The sequence below is a fragment of the Anopheles maculipalpis genome, chromosome 2RL (genome assembly GCF_943734695.1).
Source record: "Anopheles maculipalpis chromosome 2RL, idAnoMacuDA_375_x, whole genome shotgun sequence".
In the NCBI taxonomy this organism is placed as follows: domain Eukaryota; kingdom Metazoa; phylum Arthropoda; class Insecta; order Diptera; family Culicidae; genus Anopheles; species Anopheles maculipalpis.
In genome coordinates, this window is record NC_064871.1 from 74350184 (window position 1) to 74372961 (window position 22778).

Consider the following 22778-nt stretch of genomic DNA (forward strand, 5'->3'; position numbering starts at 1 on the left):
TAACGCAAGGAAGCCTTTGCTTTGCTAGTGGTGTGAAGAAAACGGTTTGAAATTGATAATGAGAAAATATTGAAACGTAAAGTGAAAACGTGCGTATGTGTATTTGAGAAAATTGGTTATTCTGTGTATGTAGCAGTGTAGTTTGTGTGCATAAATGTGCTTAAAATAGAAAATAAGTGTAAGAATTGGTTAGTGTTTGTTGCTGCGTGGAATCGGTGAATTCCACCAACCAAACATGGATTATGTGGTGCTAGTAACGACGCTTTTAGCATTGCTAATAAGCCCAACGATACAAGGTACGTTATGAGTTGCTTTACAGATTAAAATATTCGTGTTAAAAATTATTTATTGCATTTTTGGAAGTTACAACTAGTCATGGGTCAATTCTCATTTTTAACGGAGTCAGATTAATCCGCCTCCGAAGCATTTCGGTGCTTACTCTCGAGTAAGTCTGGAATAATTACTCCGGATTGATCCGGAGTTAATTCCGTAGTAATGAAGATTTAAATCCGGATTAATAAGGAGTAATTACTCTTTAGTATACTCCGCAGTTATTCAGAGCAGTTAATCCGGAGTAATCCGGAGTAGTCTCCGCTATCAACTACGGATTCAACTCCGGAATTGCGGAATCAATTTCAGGCTATTATGGATTTTTCTGGAGTCAACTGTTGATTTTACTTCGGATTCAAAATCGAAGTTAAAATGCTGGCGATTCCAGAGTCATTCCGCAATCTCCCAAAAAAAAGTATTTGTTCTCCGACAATTTTTTTTTTATTTGTTGGTAATCGACAGCGATTTAGATTTCGGTTTTGAATCCGAAGTAAAATCAGCAGTTGACTCCGGAATAATCCGGAGTAACCTGCAATTTCTTCCGCAGTGCATTCCAGATTTGAATCCCGAGTTAATATCGGAAAACAAGTCAAAGAACAAAGAGGAAATGCCTTACTATTAATGTTCATTGCTTCAGTCATACATGGTGTTGACAATTCGGCGACGTGCAGTCTTACTTAATAATAGATACAAAAATAACAATAAATAAATATTTGGAAGCTATGCTATAATCACGAGATGTGTTTAAAGTTGATCTGGTTCATCATATTTTAATATCTGAGGGTTGGACTACAAAGCTTTGGAGCTGTTCTTGTTTGATACTGAGGATGATAATTTATTGTGTTTAGCTATTAAAAAACAAAAATCAATATGCAACTTCAATACAATTCTCATCAATACGTAGTAAACCTGTAATAAAACCCCAACTATAAGACCAACTCGGTCTATAAGAGGTAACCTTTTCTGTTTGAATCCATTTTTTTTAGAACATCCTTAATCTGGAAGACGGTAGTGAAAGTCTAGTTACCTCTTCGTAACGCGCTAATTAATTTAACAATGTCGTTTCGTTGACATCAATCAGATTATCTTTTTCTTCGTCCTTAAAACACCTTCTCCAACGCTCAACGGGTTTCTCAACGAGCTCGCGATAACTACGGCCGAAGGAAGAAAGTTGGGAAACGTGTGCGCCACGTGTTTTTCCGCGGCACAACCCTTGCCCGGCAAAAGGATGAAATATTTAATTTAATTTGAGCACCTCTTACTAAATTCCAAACCTTCTTAAGCCGTTCATGGCTTACAGCGCCACCAGTGTGCCCCGTGTTGGGCGATGGAAACTTTGAAGGAAAACATAAGATCACGAAAAGAGTATTTGTAATGCACTTGAATGATGGAGGTGGTAAGCGAAGCGATGCTAGAATTGCGGATTGATGCTACTACAATGGTTCGGTGATAAAAGAGACGAAAAATAAGTTTCGTACCAACTTCCTCGAGCTATTGCTGTCCGTGTAAGCAAAGAGCGGGCACCAGTTACTTGCTGTTGTATTTATTTTGCTTTATTTCATGCTGTTGCGGAAAACAGAGAGGTGGGAACAACACTTCCCTCCTTAGCGGCGAGAACGTTGATCCTGATCGTGTACTCGTGCACTACGGCGCGACCCTCGGCGTGCTACGGTGGACAGAGTAATTGAGATCAAAGTTGCCGCCGGCAGAGCACAGAAGCGCTGTGTCTTCGTCGGCCTAACTTGAGTGTTACAATTTTGGCCAAGTACCGGCGAAGAACCTTTGCGGTAGGAAAAGGACTTCACTGTGGACGATTCGTCCATCGCTGCCGGTAGAGAATTGGGACTCCCTAAGAAGAACATTTCCGGTCCCAAGAAAGTGCAAAACATTTCGCTCTTATCGGTGCCCATCTTGCTTTTCAAGAGAGGACGGAAACGTCTTGCAAAACTTGCGCCTTTCGCTCTGATGATGCATACAGGGCGGCGCTACCACATAGCCCCGCGCGCGCTTCTTTGGAGAGTGCTTTGGACAGGCCTTTCGTTAATGAATTTACTTGTGCAAAATTTTCGGGAACGCTGGGCTTAAATTAAAAGATACTTATCTGCATAAAATTATCTCCAATATTCAGTGGCAGCATCATCTCCGCAGTCAGTATGCAATGACGTTGTTGGTGTTGCGCCTGGCGGGTCCGATAGCAAAAGAGGGATGTAAAATTTTCAAGACACCTTCGGCATTATTTTTGCACAATCTTGCTGGCGCAGTCGGGAGCCCGACCCGTCGGTAGTACCGTAAAGACATGGTAATAATATTCCTTTGGCAGGCTTGACTTTGGTTGGATGGTTGGTAGGAAAGTTTTTAACGCCTTCGGGGGTGTGGGTAGAGTTGAAGGCGATAAGAACAATTTCCTGCATCTCTTACCTTCTGGATTCTGGGCTGACATACCCATCCCTGGGGGGGTGGGGTGGAATGTTCCAGCAACGTCGGTAGCGTTTTTCGGACGACAGAACGGGATCATAACGGTGGGCAGGAGTTTGGTGGGATGAAGGGACAAACAGAATTTAATGAAAATTACCCGAATTAAACGACAGTTTCCGTGAGTTTTTGGCTGGATGGGTAAGGAGAGTTCTCGAAGATGGCATAAGAGTGGCGGGGGTTTTGGCCGTTGGAGTCTGGAAAAATGACTGCGGCTAGTTTGTTAACCGTTTGCTGGTTGATTACACGATTAAAGTCTTTTCCACACCCTGCGACCGAATTGACATTCAAAAATTTTAATCAGCTGAGTTTGTATGAACGCTACCAGTTGAGAGCGTTTGGAGAGAGACATTTGAGTTCCGGTGGTGAGATGGTTTTTAAGAATTTTAAATTATGGAATGAGCAAATCGTGGTTATCTTGTCGCTTGATTGTTGATATTTTGTTCATCGAGTTTGCACAAAAAAAGGGAGAAAGTAAGGCTTATCGAAGAAAACATACGCAAATGTTAATGTTTAAGGCAATCAAGTGTGATTCGCTGTACTTGAGTTGAAGTTAATGATAATTTTGCATTCTTTCTGTCAATTTTAATGTCTTATAACTGATTTTATCAGGATTATTTTTGCATCCTAACCTTTTTGATTGTTGATTACTTAAACATTGTTGTGCTTCACCAACGTTACATTCTTATGGAAAAAAATTGAAAAGTGCCTACGGAAATTGTATTCACATAAAACACTAGAAATCAATGAAGTGATTCATTTTATTTATTTATTTTAAGTATGACGGCTTACGCTGTATTGTCAACACCGCATGCGATGACTTTGTATATATTTAAGATTACCAAGAAGCTTAAAATATTTTAATATTTTTTTCAAATTATACTGAAAATTAAATATTTAATCAAACTGAACCTTACCACGTTTTATCATGATCAGTCGTCTGATTGTTGACGTACTGCTTGTATTGGTGTACCCTTAGCTAGATATTAAGTACTTCCGGACGGACTGAATCAACTAAACATACATCCCAAGTGCTTTTCCTTCGTTTTTCTGGACTTATCGACTTCCGAGGTCATGTCGGCGGTCTAATGGATTATTAGAATATTTTTTACCACGTAGTTCCCATCCGATAGTCGGTCCTCAATACGGAGGATGGGATTTAAATCCCGTTCCTGTCATGTGAAGACCAGCGCCGTAATCGTCACTACCACCGGCCAAACCTCCAGCTAAATCTCTTTAACACTAGAACTACCGGAGTAGTCATTTCGACTGGTTTCATACCGTTCAAGTGGATTTATTTTGTATAATTAAACAGTTCTGTCGAAGTTGATGCGTGACTTATGCACATACAAAAGGATAATCATATCTGTGAATTCGAAACAAATTTAATCTAATAATGATATTAAGTTACGTTATGTGCAATTCTACCTTAACCAGTCATTTTGGCTTGTAGTTTGCGTATGATGAAGATCGTATTTCTATGCAAAATCCTCACAAGAAGGTGATTATATATAACCGAATAAAACAATTAAGTTAACAATTTTATGAGTAGCAAGGCTGATGCTTTGATCATTTTGTTGTATACATAACTTCGAGGTTGCAACACAACAGGATCAACTATCGATTTGTTCGATTTGATGGTGATTTGATGTACGAAATAACCAATCAAATGTGTATTACAATAAGTACACAAACGCAAAGAAATATGAAAATGTTAATGAGATCATAAAAATTAATTATTTTTCAACCACCAATCATTTTGATGTCAAATTCGCGGTTGTTCTAGTGTTAAAATCCGCTAAAATATGACTTCAACTTTAACCACAGTTTAAAATGTTTCTCAAGCATCATGTCTTTAAAGTTTAAATATTTAGACGCTACAAAAAAGTTAGTAAATTGATGGTCAGCCGTAGGGAAAAGTTTTCTTGGCAACTTTCTTCTTTTCCCCCATCGATATCAGTTGCCCATACTTCGCGTTAACTGCAAAACTCGGTAGAATAACTTTTTATCAGGATTTTCAAATTAATGGTCAAGGCAAAATTGGGGAACCAGCAAATCGATGGGTGTGTGTATAGCATTGTATTGCTTGCCTTCTGAACATGGTTCACAGCAGCAAAACCGTGCTAAACAAACAACCTCCATGGATGCTTCCCTGCAGCCTTTGGCTAACGCTTGGGTGGAAGCTTTGTGTTGTGTTTTACTTTTTTGGATTTCGTTTTTAGCGGTTAGAAGGAATGTTTTCATTTCCTTTTTTTTCCGGAGTAAAAAATACTGCGTCCGATGTGAGGATGATGACGATGCTGCTGGTCCTTGCTCCTTCTTGCCGCTGCTTAACGTCAGCTATTATCAAGTGTTTCGCTTTCGTTTATTAGATTGAAGCCAAAGTTTAGAAAGTGAGCAGGCTAGAAAGGAAAACAACTTACGGCCGAGAGAATGTTTTAGACGGAACATTCGACGGAAAGTTCACCCAGAAATTCCTGCTCCTTATGGGAGCGAAACCTTCTCGCCAGCAGCCCTCACTTTCGGAAGTGTTGAGATGAACGAGAAATGAAGTAACAAAAAAAAAATCAATAACAAACTTTACTGCCTTGTGCGCGCCTCCGCTATTACTTTTTTTTTACGCACACTAGAAAAAGGCGGAACTTTTGCTTCGAACTTTTATTTGTGATTTTATTCTACCCCGATACAATAACTTTGGTAGCGCGTGGTTTGCCGTTTCTCGAACAGGTTTATGGTTCAAATTTCGGGGTTTCGGGATTGTAAATTTTCGTTCGTTTTCATTAAAACTCGTAAAAGTGAAATCAATTTACGCGTTCGGGAAGTTCGATCTGTTTATGTTTTCGTTTTCCGAGCTTCTCGATGTGGTTTTGGTTCTGTTTTTTTTTGTTCCTTTTTTCTAAACTCTTACGCTTTCGATGTTTTCTGTTCTCTGATAAGGGTTTTTGTTCGTTTTTTGGGGACCGTGAGACGAACTTTTTGAATTATGTAAGCGGTTGTAGGGATGTAACATGTTTATTGGGGTGTATTTTGTTTTCTTTTTTTTTGCATTTTCTTGAGAAATGGCAAATTTTGATGTATTCATTTATTTGTATATTTGTCTGTCTGATTTATTTATTTGGTTTCTATTAAAACGTATACTTTTTTACTTTATTTGATATTAATACTAAAACAATGTATAGCGTTTTACTGCCTAGTTTTACGTGTGAACTACGTTTTTCATTTCTGTAAAGGACTTTTTCACCATCAAATATATATTTCACATCCGTCAAAATTAGATTTATTTTGAGTCATATTTAACCACTGTCAAATGGTCAGTGCTGCTCAACCTGAATTGAATCTATCATTTGAGAAAAGTTTGTAATCAAACAATTCCGTATGCATATGAATTTTAAATGTAGTTTTGATACTTGTTTTCATTTGTATACAGTTAACTGTGCTTGATTAAAAATTCATTTTTCAATATTTTTTTACATGGCTTGACAAACGATGGAGTTGAATGTAAATAACCCTAAATGGGTTTGATTTGATAATGACGAAATAATACTTCACTACAGTGAAAATTTTCTTAACAGATGTGAAATATAAATGGTGAAAAAAATCCTTTACATAAATTAAAAATGCAGTTCACAAGTGAAAACAGCCTGTAAACGGAATCTTTCCGATTTCGTTGACTAATTTTTAAAAATAGTTTTACCTTTTTTATGTAAATGCTTAAGGAAGATAATCTCTTTCCTCTAGGTTCTTCTAACTATTTATTAAAAATAATTTTGTATCGTTGACAAGCCTTTTTTTGCTTTAAATAACTCTTGTTTACTTTAACTTTAATTCTATTTTTTTAAATGATTAATTTCTTTCGACCATTCTTTTCAGTTTACCTCCAGCTATTATTCATTTGTTTTTCTTGAAAAAGTAAACAATAGCAGCATAAACGAGACGTGGAAACGTTTGTTAATGCGACAAGATGACCTATTCTTCTCAAACAAGATTTATGTATGCTCCGCGCTTTCATTCATGGGTTATTGTTGTTGCTGCTGGCTGGCAAAGCACAGTAATTCAAAAGGTGCGCAAAAGTTCGATTCTTTCTCGCTTGATTTCGCTTCCTGCGTCAATAATGCCCCGAAGGATGGCCACTGGTTTGCGTGGTAGTGTAGTAGCAGGTGGAATTGATTAACTTTAATTTTGCCGTCCATTGTATTGGTTGGTTGTGCCCTTCGCTATTGAGTTCTCCCCGCCGCATCCAGCGCACGCTTTACCTTATTTTGGATATTATTTTTGCCTCATTTCTTATTGCCCTTTGTCAATAATTTATTCCATACAGTCAGTTTTCGAACATGGTTGAAAAACATGAAGAAAGAACGAGCGAGAGAGGGTGAGCTTTGTCCTTACTGGTCTGCACGAACCAGTCGATAATTCTTTGGCTGGGTCCGTAATTTATGACTTTGCTGGCGCCCTCCGAAGCATGCTGCCCTTCGCCAAGAACGTTAAAAAGCAGCTTCGGCTCTTATTGGCGAACCTGGTGTGGCATCCGTTGGACAACAACCAATTACTCTCGCCCTTCCGTGGAATTTCTTTTCGTTTTCCGCGCCGCACGTAGCCACCGGCGCCAATTCGATTGTGTTAGGAGCCGTTCTGGTGTTTTCGGGATGTAGTTTGGAGTGCGGTTTTTTGATAACATCCAACCGGTGTTACGTTGGTGTGGTTGGTTCTGGAGTTGTTGTCTTTCATGCTCGCCGTTGTAAGGGATTTCGGAAGCAGTGGTAAAAATGAAAGTGTATTTTCCTGTCAACAGACATCGGTCGGCATAAAAAGCACCGATAGACACAGAAGGCCGGAGTACATTGTTTGAACATGACAGCCGCTTCTTTGCAGGAGCATAAAATTGAAGTTCTTATTAGGGCTGCATTTTATGTTTCTCGGTGAAATAAAGTTTGCATCTTGCGATATCTTCGACATTTGCGTATCTCAATTTTGGTTGAAGCTGTGGTACCGATTCAATTGTGTTTACTCGGCTTAGAAATATTGTAGGAGCTCGGTTGGATTCGACAGTTTTCCACCCTATAAATGAAGCTTTGCTCGTTCTGTTTGCACCCAGTAGTTTCTTGCCTAATCCATCCTGTTCTAATGCAATGGCTTGTAAAGGTAGTAGCTCCCTTGCGAGCTTCACCCAAGCAGCCAGAAACAAAGACCGAAAGGTATTTTTATTGATTCAACCTGCAGCCAACCGTTTTCGGCCAAATGTGTTACCCCGCGTGTACAAGGCTCTCTCTGGCGTGACTGTCGTCCTTGGAACCCTTCGTCCATTTTATCGCATTTTGCAGCGAGGGTGGAAAACTGCTGGAAAGAGGACGACGTGCGTTTGGGACCAGTTCCACCCCAAAACTCCCCCATCAACATTCGCCTCTCCTCCCCCCATTCCAGTGTGCACCAAACCCATCAAATGCAATCCCCCCACCCAGCACATGCGCGCGCGCTCGTACGCCCCAGCCCGGGACAGCATGTGGGCATCAATGGCATGGTTTTTTTTGCTTTTCGGGGGTCGTTTCGACCTTATCTTGAACTTGATCTTGGATACCGTCTCGTGGCCGGCTCGAACGTGGCAGCATTCCATTGTGGAACGATGCGGACGTGAACAAGGAAACCAACATTCATTCGCCCGGCACACAATGGATATTTTCTCGCCTACTTTTAAGGATGGTCGGGGTAGATTTCGTGTTCGCTGGTTGTATGTTGAAGGGAGCAGGATGGTATGAGACGGTAACAAAGACTAATGTACAGTGAGTACATTTGTGACAGTTACACTTAGTAGGAGATATTTTTAACCGCTTATATTTCTTTAGAAGATTCTCAATATTTGTTTATAAAATCAGTTTCAGTTTATTCTGTGAATTTTTTTGGATTCTAATTTCTGATAACTCTCAAGAAAAATTTTGAGAATCATTTAAGTTCTAAAAGTGATTTATTGCACTAGATCAGTACTTTCACATACTTTTCAATGGAATAAAAAATGTCTTACAATCAATAGTAATTATCCACTTTGAAACCTCTTCTTGGGTTGGTTCTTGGTTCTTGGTTTAAATCCTCTTCTTGGGTACAACAACAATCCATGACCGTTGACCGGTAGCTGTGTGATTAGTCTTGTGTACAGGATGACAGTTGGCGTGAATCTCGATATCCAATACTGCATCCTCTCTGGGACTAGAGCTCCTTTTATATATTCCAATTAGTCCCTATTTCGTCTATGGCGACATGTGTTTCAAGTGTTAATTATTCCTTAAGATTGTAGGATTACGGGTCGTCAGCCAACAGCACCCTTTTGCACGTATCAATATTTATGTTGCTGACGGTGCAGACTATTGACCCGAGGTGACAATTTAGAATACTTCAAAGGTGAGATCCTTTGGTTTAAGGTCGCTTGAGAAATCAGGAAGCCCAGATCCTTGTTACAATCTTTTGATGAATAGCTTCTTGGCGGGGCATGAGTCCGGCATCCTCATAACATGCCCCAGCCGTCGTATTCTGCTGGTCTTTGCTACCGTCAAGATGTGCGGTTCTCCGTATAGCTCAGCAATTTCGTGGTTCATCCCTCTCCTCCACATTCCATGCTCGAACACACCGCCAAAGATGGTCCTGAGGATGCGACGCTCAAAGACGCTAAGAGCGTTTGCATCCTCCGCTCGGATGGTCCAAGACTCGTGGCCATATAGGATCACCGGGTGAATCAGTGTGCGATATAACTCACATTTAGTGCGGTCTTGAAGTCTTCTGGATTTCAGCAGACGGTGAAGGCCGTAGTAGGCACTATTCCCCTGCACATTGCCACTGCACATTCCCAAGATAGCAGAACTCCTCTAATTCCTCGAGGTTGTCGCCGTCGACTAACACGCTGGTTCCCACTCGGGCTCTATCACGATCAGAGCCTGCGGAAAGCAGGTATTCCGTCTTCGTCGCGTTGATCATCAATCCAATTCTTGCTGCTTCACGTTTCAGTCGGGTGTACGCCTCACACACCTTGATATGCCGCACACGCCTTTTAGAATAGCATGGATAGGATTAAAAAGCTCCTAATACAGAAACGAGATGATGAACAAAAAATGAAAGTTTCTACAAAAAAATATACCTGAAATTCTTATATAGAAGAAAACAGAAAAGATTTAATAAATCAGTTTGAAAAGCAGAGGCTAATTTAGCTAATACATCCGATTGAAAATTCCATGATTTCTCTAATACGTTTTCCTGTAGTTAAAGCACTAAACTGGCACTTATATTAATTTTATTAATTCGCAGTAAAAAATATAAAAATTAGGAATTTTGTTTTGTCCGTTGTCAAACAAAAACGCAATCCGTGTGTACAGACTAGTTCTCTACCCGCTGTACATCCTGATGTTAGCAACCATTTCATCAGACGGTCGAATGAAGAAAAATGGACGCGAAACTCATTTTACCAATTTTCTTCCGAATTTTTCTTGCGCTCTGCTCCCCCTATCGGGCGCTGTAGGGAAGTTAAAGCCCTGTAACGTAACCTTCCCTTTATATGTTACCGAGAGCATGTGAAAATCCTTAGCACAATTTCCTTTAAACATGCAACCTTGTAGTAGTAGCAGCGTCCAACAAAACAGAGGAATGAGGGGGCTTTGGTTGTAACTTCACGAAGGCACGGGAAAAACGCACTATCTCTGCCGCCTAAAACTCGACAAAACCTGCACACTACCTTTGCTTCTATATACACGCCGGGTGGGGTGGAATTTTCAATTCTGGTGGCGGTGGCGCCATTTTGACATCGTGCACGGGGTTTTCACCAAATTCCATCTTCCTTTCGCTTTGCCATGGGACTAATACTCTCGATCACGTGACAAGAATTCGTGAAAAGTCGCTGCCAGTTGATGAGAGCCAGTTGTCGTCCTTACTTTGTGGATAGTGTTTCCCTGCAATTTTCCCGTTTTTTTTCCTTCTTCGTGTGCTTGATGTAGCTCCTAGGGTTAGATCCTTTTGGGGTATTTTTGTGTGCTGGTGCTGCTGGCATGTAGAATTCTCCGTCCTTTTGTGGAGGGTTTTTTTCTGACACACGCGCACTTGTGACTGTCAGGAAGCGGTAAGTGTATATCTTGACACTGGCCGTGTAGTATGAGGGCGTTGGGACGAAGTTCGTTGGCATGTGTAGTGTATTTGTTTGTCTTCGCGACGGCTTTCCCCCCCACATTGGTGGGCCCTTCGGTAGAGGACAGAGTTTAGTTAAGAGTTGGAGAGCCCAGGCTTTTTTTATGGCACAGCAAAAACCCCCGAACCAAGGAAACAAAACACCAAGCCTCGAGTGTTGATGGGTGTTTTCTTTGTTTTGAGAAAAAAGGACGTACTTTTTACGGTTGTGGGTTTGAGCGCACCTATGAAGCTTTTAGTAGTGCATGCTTCGTGTATTGCTCCTTAGAAGTGACGACAGGGAACGATGTGTTTCGTTTATGCAGTGTAATTCAGGATGGTACAGGGTAGAGTTGTGTGTTTGTTTAACTGTGTCGTTTTCTACTGTCATGTTTTGTTGCCTGCATGTTGTACGTGTTTAGATAAGATTTCTTTTATAACGTTTACATAATTTCGTTTGGTAATCTTTATGTAAAGAATGCTGTATATTTCGTATGATGGTTTTTAAAATTATTGATTTATTCATACAATCTTTTGCTTGAGCACATAAGGACATCTTTCTAGAAGATCGTCAAGTATTCATGATTAAATTAATCTTAATCCTTGTCATCATTGATTATGCAGATGAAATGAAATGCTCATCCATTTCAGCTGGTTTCTACTCGACATCTTAATCATTCGTAAGAATGACATTTAAACCCTCACATTATGGCGTTGTTTCCTTTTGCGTCGATGTCGATGTACACACGTCTGTACCGGTTGGCATCGAAACCTTTCGAAACCGTTAACGAAAATAAGCGTCGGAGGTAATGAAGCGCGTCTACTTGTTTAAACGGAGAGACCTGGTGGTGATAATTTAAACGCCAGGCTTTCTTCGGTATGTCTTACAGCTCGGCAGAGTTTATTGGTGGAGGCCACCGAAACAGCAGGGCAATTCGATATGATCAAGGTGATTAAGCGAATGGGCCATAAAATTTAACTTACCGAGTGTATGTGCCATGCTGGTCAGCTGTGTGGTAATGGTGAAGAATGTCAACTTCATCAGTTAAATTACGCATTTGGGGTGGACGCGCGTTCCTCCTCCCGTAGGCTTTTGGTGGAGGCATTTCTGATTCTCAGTATTATTGGTAAAGACTGTGGGGAGTGTACCCTTGAATGCACGAGATCAGTTACATTCGGTGTAAGTAATATTCTCAGGTGTGCGTTGAAATCGTAGCCATAAATATTGTTCTACACTTTCAATTTCTCACCCACAATTTCTCAATCTTTATCGGCATTATTGAGTTGCGCTGTCAATGAGTTACATTAATTAAGAAGAATATGCATCAAACATAGTGTATCAGTTTACTAAAGCACAGCGAGTATGACTGCTTTTTAGGGTTTTTTGGGATACACCACGTTAAGAGTGCTTCAACTATCCAAACCCTCAATGCCCACCAGACTACGCAAGAAATAGTTAATGTTTGCTTAGCACTTGATCGATACTTACACATTCGTTTGAGAATAAGTCATGCGCATCTGGTGCAATCGGACGCATGTGACGAAAAACCAAAAAAACCTCATCGAAACGATTACAACGCGCTCTGTGTTCTTCTTGGGGTGCCCTTTCCAGCAACTGTGCGCCATTAAAATCGTCCACCGAGAGTGAGGCCCACAACGAAGAGTGGTTTGTTGTGTTTGTTGATAAATTGTGAACCAACGAAATAAATATGCCGCGCTTCACGACAAGTAGTTGCGTACGCTCGCGGGGAGAGTAGGGAAATATCATAAAACGCGGCATCCATTCCCACAGAATGAACAACTGAGTATTATAGTGTGGTGTGTGTTGTTTGCTAGCCAGCGATCTGGATGCGATCTGGATTACATCAAGCACCGGATTAGACTGTCATAGAGGCTCATGGCGCAAGAGGCCATGAAGAGGTCACTTTCCCGAACATGCTGACATATGCTTTTTCTCCAACTTTTGAGTGATGGCGACCCAGAGAGATCATTCGGCCTGGTTGGTTTGCTGCTGATCCGCGTATGGGGCAATGTGAATGTGCGTAAAATGTGTGAAAATTCTTTTACTTCTCCGATTTCATGCGCAGGGCTTACGAAAGAACAAAGTCATATTAATTTATCAAGAAATATTTCAAAATCAAATAAATTTTTTTTTTTCGGGGTATTTATTAAGACACAAAGTGCCATGTGTGTTTCATAATTCTTTTTATGGCGCAGTATGTTTGTGATGTGATATTTAGTTACTGCTTTTCCATGTTTTACAAAATTATGCTATTATTATGCGTGTTTGTGATAGATATTTGTAAATTAAGTAGATTAATGTTGTGTCTACTTAAAAAGCTGTTATCTTAGTAAAAGGATGATCAACAACAACTTCTTTTTTTGTCATCTATCTGGAAGCGTTTGAATAATGAGACAGAAGCTCCGTTCAAGAAATAACGGTCTTTGGCCGTTGTTAATTTAAATGGAAGATCTAGAGAATCTAGAGAAGAGTTTATGTATTCCTCTACATAATAATCCAATAATCTCAGCTCTTTTGAAGCTCATATTGATTTAGCAGCAAGGTTATCAGCATGAGAACCTAACGTCGACATATTACTGCATAATCCCATACATTTTTTTACTTGATTGCTCCCAGACAGTCCGAGAATTCAGCTAAGAAATGAAGGTGCGAAAAATGACAACCGATTTTGAACGGAACTGGCACCACTGCTTGTCTCAAATTTCTCATTCGCAGAAAAGGCAGCCTGCAACTGAGAAATGTGTATATTTTGTTATTTTTGTTTTATTTATTTGGCAAGATTTGTATGAGAATCTTAATTATAGAAAAAATATGTTTTTTTAAATTAATTTTGGTTAATTTTGATTGAAAAGAAAACTGCAAAATTTAGTTGATTTGATGAAAATTTCATAAATTATCACAGGATTGTTTCTACATCTTCAGCTTCAAAATTGAACACAAGATTGGTTGTCATTTTTTCGCACCTGCATTTCTCAGCTGCATTCTCGGGCTGTCTGGCAGCACTCCTTGAGATTGTTTTATATGGAGCTTAGTCAGGCACAAAAAAACAAGACAAAATAATTTATGTTAAATCCAATATCGCAACTTCAAGTGATATCAAAGTCAAAGTCTTCCTAATCAAGTCACAAATGCCAGTGGCGTTTTCCATGAAATCAAATTATTCATTTTTTTAAAGTATCGAATGTCTTTCTCAGGACAGTTTTTCTCTTCAATGGTGGTAAATGCATTCTGTACAAGAGCATTTCAAGAGCATTCAGCATTTAGTATACAACGTATACAATAACTTTACACATAAAGCTTGATTATCACGTACAAATTGTCAAGACAAGTTGTCAAAAACGAAAGGTTCTAAGTATGACAGCCGTTTGTGTTGTCCGTTGGAAATAAAACTTAACGAAAGGCGGATGAAACGGAGACTCCTCGTATTTATTTATTTATTTATTTATAATTAATAATGACGGTCCAGTGCCGTATTGTCAACACCGCTTGTGTTGAGTAAATTTTATAATCATCTTAATAAGGCATTAACTCCTCGTATTTGTCAAACTGTTTTTCGTCACCTATTCGAAACGGAAAGACGCCAAACTCACTCGGTCCTGTGTGTTTCCAGTTCGTTTTCTTAAGCAGTTCCATCCAAAATGTGAGTATTTTATTTTAGAAAGGATCTTCCCGAAGAAAAGGACTGGAAAATGTATCGTCGGGCTGCTCATTGGGTTCCATTTCTACTGAAATGTATTTAAGCACCAACGTTTCTTTCAAAATATTTAAACAATTTATAAATGCCACGGAGAAAGTTCGTTGAGCAATTGTTCTATTAAAATATTTCCCTGTTCCATTTTGATAACTCTCCTCCACAAGAAACTGAAGCAACATTTCTTTTGGGTGTGTGTCCTTTTGCCCTTACATGCGGAAAGTTAATCTTGGCTTAATGTTATCAAGAATTTTCATGAAAAATTCCTTCGACGTTGTTCAGAGCTTCGAAACGATTTCAGCTTCAACGAAGCTTAACGAAACGGTTTCATAATGCAAGTTTATTTTTCGTTTGTATTGACAAGCTTGTCTTGAGACTTTTCCTTTTGTAAGAGATAAACAGGCCTATAATTTATAGTTTTTTACAATCTATAAATTTCCTTTCTCCTTTCCTTGATTCCACTTTATGCTCATTCGCGTGGTTCGAGCGATAGCACAGCTTTTAATGATTCGTACCTCCTGTTCGATTACAACGTTCCAGTTTCCCAATTCTGCTCCCGTTTTCGTGAATCCTCGTCACTCTTGTTTTTCTAGTTTACAACCACAAAACCTAATCGATCGACCATCAGCCAAGTTAATCAACACGCTATTTATAGAAATATTACCAGAGGCAGAAATTGTGATAGAATCAAACGTAAAAAACTGGAAAAAATTGGAATAACATACATAATTCTAAACTTAGCTCAGAACAACGATCGGCAATGTATGTGTAAACAAATAACAAAATAATGCATATGCAACTATCGGAAAGAATGGAACTCTCAATAAATTCTAATTGCCCTAGTTGCTGGGCTAAACGGCAATCGAACATAAATTAATTAATCGTCCGAGAGTAGCTGCAGCTTGGAAGCTGTTTCAGGGACACACAGAACATATATTTCCAGCCTAGAATTTGTCTTTTGCATGTTTTCGTTTTCCTGATTTAAACGCAATCACACCTTAGGAACATCACAATTAGGAACGAAACAAAGCTTGTACGTGCCTTGTATTTTGTTATGGTTGTAAATGGATTTAAAAAGTTCCAGTTATAAGACATTAATTGTAAAACTTCAGTGACAAACAATTCAATTAATAATAATAATCGTAGAATCTTAGTAACTCTAATAAAACAGTATCCTGTTTTATTATTTCCAGGGTAATTTTCTTTCTGAACAAATGACTTTATAAAGCTAATAATGATTGTTCGTATTATTGAATGTAAGAAACGCCCTGACTGTATTGCTAATTGTACGTGTTTATCTTCAATTACAAATTAAGATAGGCATAATGAGAAAGCATTTCAAATTCACTTTAATCTTATTATGCTACATCCAGCTTATGCTCCTGTTGCATTACGGTTGAATATGTTTCATTTTCGAAAAGAACACCTGAATTGTTTGCAGCCAATATAAAGTGGCAGCTATTTGCAGCGCTAATGTATGCTGCACACACTTATGTTCTAAATGTTTGCAATTCATTTTATTACTTCATTGCAGACAAATGCTACGCAATTAACGTGTAGCATTATAATGGCGTCATATTGTGCACATTTTCCCCAAATGTGCGCGTTTGACAGGGTCCTATGAGGCTCCCTAGGAGAGAGTGTGCTATATTGAAATTCCACTGATGAGCGATACTCAGTCGATTGGGATGATAAAGCCGTTAAGGGGAGCTTGGAGTGCAATTATGGGTGATTTGTGTGAATTTACATTTTAGTTCAGTTTGGCAAATGAGCATTCCCACTCCAATGCAAATTGGTCAGAGTGAATAAAAGTTAATTCGTATTAATGATGCTGTGAAATGAGACTCAAGCAAATGAACAATTTCATAAGCTATTGTTGTGGCAAGTGAATATTTGATTTCGCTGTTTTTTTAAATAGTTTTTGGAAATATTTTTTTATTTCATTTCATTGCAATTTTGTTCAGAATTTTGCACCATTTTTTGAGCTCCCAAAAAGGCTCAATCCATCACAATTATTTGCTTATTAAATATCCATTCCACGTAGCAAAGCTACTAAAACACATTGCATTTAAACAGTGTTTTATTTTTGTTGCGTTATTCAATTTTCTCTCAATATAAACACGCAGAGACACGCATTTGTAAATGGCAAACAAATAAAAACACATACTGACAGAAAGTAATTAAAATTCGCACTATCGCTGGTACGATCGCAAATAGCAAAGCACTGGCGTGTACCTACATTTTAATTATTCGCAATTAAAATGGTTATTTGCACCAGCCAACTATCGAATACGCAAACGGCATTCAGCGAACAGTAGTGGAAAATGATACAAAATAACTTTTTAGCATGAGTTCCATGTAGTTCGTAGCATAATGCGTAACTACGCCTTTATATGGCCAGACGTTAGCAACCGTTCCTTTGCATTCCAATTTTCGACTGACATTTATCACGGGAGTGTAGTGGACGGGTTGCAGAAGAACCGTTTGCTGTTTATTATGACTGGAACGATGTTTGTACTGGGACATGCCCAACATTACAGCCCCCCGGTATTCAGCGCGCTTTAAGGGGCTAATAGGCGTGAAAGGCTCGGTGGTGGCGGTGGTGTCCTGCAGAGTACACTTTATGATGGAAACCCGATCGTGGTGAACGCTACAAAACACGAAAGTGTACACCTGATTCTAGCGTAGTATCAATTCGTAGTTATATTTCTGTGCTTGGGCTGCGTGTAAAAGCTTTTACATCGTGTCGTTTTTGCTGGCAGGCGTGTTTTAAATAGTCCTTTTGTAGAGAAAATTGGACCGGGAAAGAGAGAGGGAGAGAGAGCAAAGCATGCAAATTTTGTCTTCACGCCGGCTGTAATTTTTATGAGTACTGTTTAACGTCGCTAAAACAAGCAAACATACAATTTTACCGCCTTGTTTGTCTGGTGTTCGGCTGACTTGCTACCAGATTTTTACTGGATGCTAGTTTGTGAGTGAATGTGTGTTTTTTTTTCGTGTATTCCTTGTACAGTTATGGTCAAAAACATATGATCCTGTATATACTTAAACGCAACGTGATTATAATGAAAGATACTTTATCTTCGTGTTTGAGCCCCGAACATATTTCTGTATTGTTGTTTGAAATACCAGATGTGGAAATACCGTCATGGTGTCAAATATTCAAGTTTTTCTAATTATGATTAAATATTTTTGTTTTGTTTTATAAATAGAGGCTTTAAGTCTCCGAGACTACATTCGTCTCTCTATTATAATTAAATATGATTTTTAATGTGTCACTGATTAAATTGAAGCATATAAGCGTACGTCTTTTCAATAGATTGGCTGTAGTTTATGTAAATTGCAGCGTAAAAAGCACAAATATTTTTACCCTATTATAGTAGGGAAGATTTAAGAATAATACGGCATTGTATCGTCATAATCATTTGAAAAAAAAATTTCATATCAGGAAGATGATATGAACATATTTTTGATTGAAACTTAATTTGAAAACCATGCATCGCAAAACATGAACGCAAAATGTATTATTTTTTTTCATGAAATAACTTTGTAAATATTTAACAAACCTTCATAAACTGATGTTACGGAGCTTTGCAGGTATATCAAGAAGTTCTTAACTCACTAAGGGGAAATAAGCAATGTGTCTTTGAAACTTTGCAATCAGCTAGCGTTTAAAGAAGGAATATTTTTATTATTTTTTTATTTATAATTAATTATGACGGTCCAGTGCTGTACTGTTGTTTAAAGAAGGAATAAATAAATTATTTCTTGCTACTAATTTCTGCGTAAAACTAGTTCAAATGTAAATTATGTGGCGTGCTTCTGTGGGTGAACAAACAATTGGATAATATGTTTCATTGTGCTGGCTCAACAGGAGAGGCGCTCGGTAGAATTTCCATAGTAGATTGCAAATATGCACAACCGAGTTGCAAATTTCTCCAACCTGATTTCAAGATTCCAACCTGATTTAAAGATTTCAAGATTGAACACTTACAAAAAAAGCTTGTAATATCACAGTATGCATTTGGAAAATTCTACTGAGTTATTCAAAAGTTCTTTTTCTTCCTTGTTGTTTTAACGACCTTCTACTAAGTCATGCGGGTCATCGAAAGAATTACAAGACTTGCTTATACTTTATATTTTGCTTATCAGTTCTCACTACAGTCCCTGCAGGAAAGAGTCCGGAAGGGTTTAAAAACCTGGTCTTGCCTTGTGAAATCTGCTCGCTTTTACCACCGGCCCGTTGCCTTCAAAGTTCCATTATATACATCAAAAATCTCCATGATTGTTAATGGCCCTTTATTGCCAAAATTCTTGACTGTTAAGTAAAATAAAATAAAGAAATCTTAAACATTTTCATCTTTTTTCAATTATCTTTCAAAAATTACTGTATTTTAACCAATTGTGTTTTTACATTGTAGTTACTAAGTACATCTTTATAGTATAAAACAAATCCTGTATGACAATTTGCCCAGCGACCTTACATCACTGACCACCACTGTATGCGGTTAGTGTTGCTTTTGTGATTTACGATAGTGTGTTCTAGTCGGACCCCGAGCGTGTCCTCGGAGCGGTTTAGTTTATGGCGCTTTTTATATGGCCCCGGGAATGTTATCATGTTTTTTGGCAAAAATATACCCTAATAAAAGCATTTCATCAGCCCTGTGGGCCTATACGTTTGTTTGAAGCAAGAAGTTTTGTTATGACCGTGTGTCGCGCCGATGGTGGCCGTGATTTTCGAACCATAAACTCTGTCTGTCTTGTGTATGTGCTTGGGGGGAGAGAAACGCACGCCCGTAATTTTAGCGCGATGGGAAACATTTTGCGCCAGAATAGTTTTAACTACTTTCTTCCCTGTGTGTGTGTGTGCTGCCTAGCGTTTGACAAACTTTCGTACAAGCTGTGACATGTGTCGGTCTCATCCTTCGTTACCGGGAATTGTACTTTAACGGTGCTAAATAAATTAGCATTGCATGCAAATGAGGACACGGACGAATCGCAGAAGAGGGTCTCGTGTGAATCGTTCACTTTTGTACCGCAACGGTATCGCACGTGTTTCTGGGCGAATGTGTAATGCTCAAAGTGTGTGTACCATCACGATGGGTTTCGATTTTTGGTATTCGACGTCTTAGCCGGCGGTAACGTCTCTCGTACTCGTCTCTTGTACATTTTATTGCACTTTTTTTCTTCGTAAACTGTAAGATGTGTCGATATGCATCGACTTTAGCGCCATTACTGTTACATCCCACTACTATGTATTGGTGTCGCACACTAATGGTATTTTCTTGTTTTCCTTTTTCCTTATAGGTATGTGCATCTCATTAACTTCCGAAGCCAGCGTTCCAACGTTCAACGTCTTTGCTTGTCCGCTGACCGGTGGTGGGATCTTCGATCTGTTGAGTGCTATTTAATTTGCTCTAGCTGTGTGCGAAACCTCCAGAGGGATGTGTCAGTTGTTTGTAAGAAAATATGGCCAGGAAAGTTAAGTCACAGACACTGTCTTTCTGCTTCCTGTGCGGGGATGACCTTACATGCATCTGCAGGCAACAAAAGTGCATTAAATTAGTGATGCATTCTATTAACTTAGTTTCTGCCCTTTCCTATCGTCTGGTCTGCCATTATCATTACCCGTAACACCATCTCGGCGGATGTATTCATTTAGTGTTTTGTGCCGCGCGAGGACCTCTTTGTTGCGTTCCTGTTTGGATGCTTGGTTAATCGGATCTTCGCTTGGTGTAAGGGACAATGAGACACGAACTCTAGCTCTCGTTACCGGGTAGGAACGATTATCATTTTTCGTGCCAAGATCATTAGCACGATCTGATGCATCTTTCGTGTGTTGTTTGATGTTGTGGCGCCTTCGCCGAAAGAGAAGAGTCGAAGACTGCGCGTCGAAGCAAAGCTGTTGTGACACGATTTTTCGGGGTGCGAGTAAATTAACACAAATTGTAATTTAAACATTCTGGTGCTGCTGAAATTTGGTGGAAAAAGCAATTAAACTGGCACCTTCTACGTTTGGCGGAATATGTTGAGAGGAAAACGGTTTTGTGTGTACCGTAGGAGATCGAGAAATCGTCTCGGGACGAGTCCATTACTTTGCATATAAGAACTGCTAATGACCAATCCCTTCTGGTTGCAGCGGTGATTGCAGATATTGGATAAACAGTTTCCACATTTTGGGCCCATTCTTTCAACGGGTATTCTGTTGGAAGGTGTGTAACCTGGGATCCCAATCCTTAGATGGCGTTGCTGGCATTTCCGACCCGAAAAATATTGGATTTACTGTGTGTGTGTGGAGAGTGTGTCACGATCAAATCGTACGACTGCAGCATCTCCCCATCGTTTGATGGCTCTATTTGGGCATTTATTCGTTTTTCCCTACCCTTAACTACTCCCTGCACAGTTCTGGTCTTGGGCTGTGACGCGTTTTACGCTATGGAGAACTACCGTGCATGTATGCCGAGCGCGCGCGGCCTGGTAGTTTGATGACCAAATCGTGATATTAGCGATCGTCGGACAAACGACCTCAAATGTGTGTGTTTGTGTATATTTTTTTTCTTCCTTTACTCGTTTTAGCGTTGGCTGCACAACCTCAAACGTTTACCTTTAATCACCCTAACCAGCCAGTGGAGAACTGGTGAATCGTGTGTAAAAAACTTGTTCAAGAGTCGCCCACCGATCGGCGGAGGAAAAAAAAAAAGATGTCGTCAAATCAGTTTTTGGCCTGCGGGTTGGCACGATTTCAATAACAAATGTTTCAATTTAGCTGAAAGTTCGTGGTTCGGGCTGTTTTTTCTGTTCGTATTCCACCCAGTTTTACCCCGTTTGCTTTTATTGGTTTTTTCCCTGTCCGGTGCGTGGGAAAGGTAATTTATTGTTGTAATTAGTTTTTCCCTAAATTACTTTACAACGCTTTGGCTTTCTGTCCCCCCCCGGGGGGAGGACCCTTAGTGAAAGGCAATGATTGGGGGCAAAGCGAATGAAAAACATGGAATCTGGAGCTCTCCGTTGACGACGGGTTTGTTGCACCAGAGCGGCGATGTGGCACGTTAATGGTCCAAGACTGAGGAAATGCTCACTAAATTAGAGTTAACTAGTGCAGAAATGTAAGAAAATTGAACGAGGAAATAGTTTTACTACTTGCAATGAAATATTTGCCAATTAACCGACAATATGCTCATGAGATGGCTCTGCTGCGAGTCGCGTAAATATAGTTACTTCCGGGAGTGTTTAGCATATCTTTCAATTTTTGATTGGCTAGAAACGCAAACGCTTGCTTTTGAACAGTCCTTTGAGGAATGAAAGTATGATTTATGTCTCAAATTTTATGCCTAGCCAAATTATGAACTATAAATGGGTTTATGGTGCTATTAAAAATTTTAGTAATGTGAGACGAGTCGAAGTACTCGGCGAGAGCCCCCTCTGTAGATGTCATTCGAGTTGACTGCTTTTATTATTATGGCTACCGAAACTTTGGACACATTATAATTTTCATTCCGAAAGCAGTTTCTTATTACGATTAGGTTTCGGATGGCTACTTTGGGATGGTGCGAAAGCTGTAATTAAGTTGAGTTTTACGTTTCAATTACATTGCTTGTAAAAGCTTATAATGCAGAGAGGGTGCTATAGCTTTATATCGACCAAGAAAAAAATGATTGAAGCTGTACACACAAAAAATAATCAAAAAGTGCACAAGGGTTTGATTCTAGCACGAGCTTCCAGTTCAAAAAAGCTTCAGAAAGGAAAAATAAATTGACAGCAATGGCTGCGGTTCTTCAGAGGGACTGATCAACCCTACTGACAAAATATGCCAACTAAGGCATTATTAAGGCAAATTTTGTAATGAAAAATCCCTTATTAGTGGTTTAGTGATGGGCACCCGGAATCGGGCCTACCTGGCTCCGACTCCGTTTTGGAAATCGCTTCTGATTCCGATTCTGTTTTCGGAACGAAACCAATTGCTGATCCGGTTCCGAATCCGGTTCCGATTTCCGTTCCGATTCCGGCACCAATCCCAGAAATGAGCTAGAAGCCAATTTCACAACTGATTGCGGTTCCTGAGCAAACTCTAACCCCGATAGCTCTTTCCGTTTCCTTTAACCGATTCCAGAACCGAATGTTGAATTCAAT

General features: G+C 39.4%; 1 protein-coding gene across 1 annotated transcript in view; it reads left to right on the forward strand.

The window, feature by feature from the left end:
• The first annotated feature begins 206 nt into the window (after positions 1 to 206).
• Positions 207 to 22778, forward strand: part of LOC126556492 (protein sax-3-like) — a 78909-nt gene continuing 56337 nt past the window's right edge. Inside the window, exon 1 of the mRNA XM_050211756.1 lies at positions 207 to 296. Within this exon, the coding sequence (XP_050067713.1) occupies positions 236 to 296 (61 nt within the window). The 5' untranslated portion in view covers positions 207 to 235. The remainder of the gene's footprint in view (positions 297 to 22778) is intronic.